This window comes from Melampsora larici-populina (genome assembly GCF_000204055.1).
Source record: "Melampsora larici-populina 98AG31 unplaced genomic scaffold MELLAscaffold_74, whole genome shotgun sequence".
NCBI lineage: Eukaryota > Fungi > Basidiomycota > Pucciniomycetes > Pucciniales > Melampsoraceae > Melampsora > Melampsora laricis-populina.
In genome coordinates, this window is record NW_006768838.1 from 50,842 (window position 1) to 53,272 (window position 2,431).

Sequence of the window (2,431 nt, forward strand, 5' to 3'; positions counted from 1 at the left end):
CAAGTTTGAAGACACTCGTTCTCGAAGATCTAGTCAATCCTTGTCTTGTTTAGACCCGTTTCTACTGAATCGACCGTTACCCCGGTCCAACAACTCGCTTGCTTGGGGCTCCTTCAAGCATTTCAACCAATTTTATTTTCAGTGGGGTATGATGCAATCGATCAGAGAATCGACAGTGTCTGTAGAGGAGTTTGGGATGATCCTGGCGCGTCTCTAGAGCACATGCTGTTGTGGTTTAGGAAAGATATCGGAATTTGGCTGTATAAGATCTTTGAATCGAGCCTCGGACACCTAGAAGGACAACATTCTAATACTGTGGCTGAAGCTGGAGGAGACCAAGCTATTGCAATCATGCGTCCGGCCATATCCAGGTTCGAATACCATATCTACAAATCTATGTCAGAACTCAGGTTTGTGGATTTCCTTTTTCCACCTCAGCTCACTTTTGTCCAGCATCAAATTGAAACTTAGTGATACTTGATTATCCTTCTCTGTACCACCATTCTCGTGAGGATAGAATTAGTGAGCTCTTTGACATCATTGTGGAATTTCCCGATTCATTGCCAGCCTTGGAGGATTTGCGTGTAAGTGTCTTGTTTCCGATACATCTTGAAATGGTGCAAGTACGTACAAGAACCTCGCACCCATTGTTTCCTATTTCGATAGCTTTGTCTCAGCAAAACCGATCAACGTTCTTTACTTGTCCGAACCCTACAAAAATCGAACCGAACACGATTGTTACACCCTGGTGCAGATACTCAGGATATAATCACACAATATATCTCTTTGATGAAAGCTATGCGCGTCTTGGATCCACCTGGAGTCCTACTCAGCTGTGTGGGTCATCCAGTCAGGACCTATCTTAGGTGGGTGTCCCGATGACAGTATGATTCTCATCCTTGCTCTTCCAAACCTAATCAGCAAAGACTCATCCAATTCATTTCTTTTTAGGAGTCGTGAGGATACAATACGCTGCATTGTGACTTCACTTGTTGAGCCTGGTCATACTTTAGGAGACGAATTGGATCGCTCTCCTTGTAAGGATAGACCAATCTCAGGTCCAGATGGACCCAGTTTTTCAATTAAAGAAGAAGTGGATTATACTTCGCCGAACTGGACACCTGACCCCGTAGATGCACCTATTGGATATAAGAACGGATTAAAAGAAGACGCGATTGAAAGTTTGGTAAGCATATATGAAACTCGAGATGGGTTTGTGAAGGAACTTCAATTGCTGCTGTCGAGTCGGCTATTGAATGTGAAAGGCTTTGTTGTATCAATGGAGGTGAGGACATCTATAACTGGTAGAATTCCTAAAACAGTGTTTCTGATCAAATATTGTGATCCTACGACTTCTTCAGCTGGCCAGGGTTGAGATCTTAAAATCAAAGTTTGGAGAAGTGAGCCTACAGCCTTGCGATATCATGCTGAAAGATTTGGCGGACTCGAAACGAGTTGATACCAGTGTTCATGAACTCATTGCTGGAGTTGAGTCACATTTTGCAAATGACCTTAGTGTCACAGGGTTGTTGGAGTGTCCGACGTACGCTGACTTGAGACTTATTGGGCCACGCCTATAGCTACCGATGCATGTCATTATCATCTCTCATCTTTTTTGGCCAGATTTGCTCGGTACTCCATTTCGATTCGCACCACGATTGGTAGAGTGAATTCAAAACCGCCCTTTCAAGATTCTGTTTTACTGAAACTGATATACCTTTTCATACACATTGTCAGGATTCAAAAGTCCTTTGAACAGGCTTACGGACGACTCAAAGTTGACCGAAGGCTGCGATGGATCCCTCAATTGGGAACAGTGGAATTAGAGATCGAATTAGAAGATCGGGTACTTTCGGTCGAAGTGACCACACTCCAAGCATCTGTGATTGAATTATTCGAAGAAAAAGGTTTGTTATTTATCCTGTCTGTTGCTGAATCAAGCATATATGGTTAGAAGATCTCTCTGATTGGCAATTTTTTGATCTTTAGAAACCTGGACGATTGGAGGTTTGGCAGAAAGGTTGAATCTTCCCAATGATTTATCCTTGGTCAGGAAAGGATTATACTTTTGGTCTAATCATGAGGTTTTGAAAGAAATTGAATCAGGTATATGGAGGCTTTTTGAAAATGTGGAAAGCTTTAATGCCTCGGCTGCTGGTACTAGTCGACATGGTCAGTCTTGTTTGGTGGGGTCGATAAGCGGACGTATAACTTCTTATTGATAGCTTTCTTGCGCTCGGGTCTATGCGTGTACAGTGATCGAGGAGCCTTCAAAGCCGGCGGATAACAGTCAAAGTAAAATTGAAAAGGTGGGTTTTCATAGTCAACGATCAAAGATGTTAATGATAAGTTAGAACATTGAGTCTAATACACTATCTTTTCCTACACCAACTCACACAACTCCAGATGCGCGTATTCAGCGCTTTTATTG

General features: G+C 42.7%; 1 protein-coding gene across 1 annotated transcript in view; it reads left to right on the forward strand.

Annotated features, from left to right (window-relative positions):
* The window catches only part of MELLADRAFT_94841 (uncharacterized protein), a gene marked incomplete at both ends in the record, with an annotated part of 2,719 nt that extends 432 nt beyond the window's left edge, over positions 1 to 2,287 (forward strand). Inside the window, 10 exons of the mRNA XM_007417505.1 lie at positions 5 to 177; positions 282 to 410; positions 524 to 584; positions 667 to 866; positions 952 to 1,285; positions 1,362 to 1,454; positions 1,581 to 1,661; positions 1,748 to 1,949; positions 1,990 to 2,172; positions 2,226 to 2,287. Of these exons, the coding sequence (XP_007417567.1) occupies positions 5 to 177; positions 282 to 410; positions 524 to 584; positions 667 to 866; positions 952 to 1,285; positions 1,362 to 1,454; positions 1,581 to 1,661; positions 1,748 to 1,949; positions 1,990 to 2,172; positions 2,226 to 2,287 (1,518 nt within the window). The remainder of the gene's footprint in view (positions 1 to 4; positions 178 to 281; positions 411 to 523; positions 585 to 666; positions 867 to 951; positions 1,286 to 1,361; positions 1,455 to 1,580; positions 1,662 to 1,747; positions 1,950 to 1,989; positions 2,173 to 2,225) is intronic.
* Positions 2,288 to 2,431: the final 144 nt, after the last annotated feature.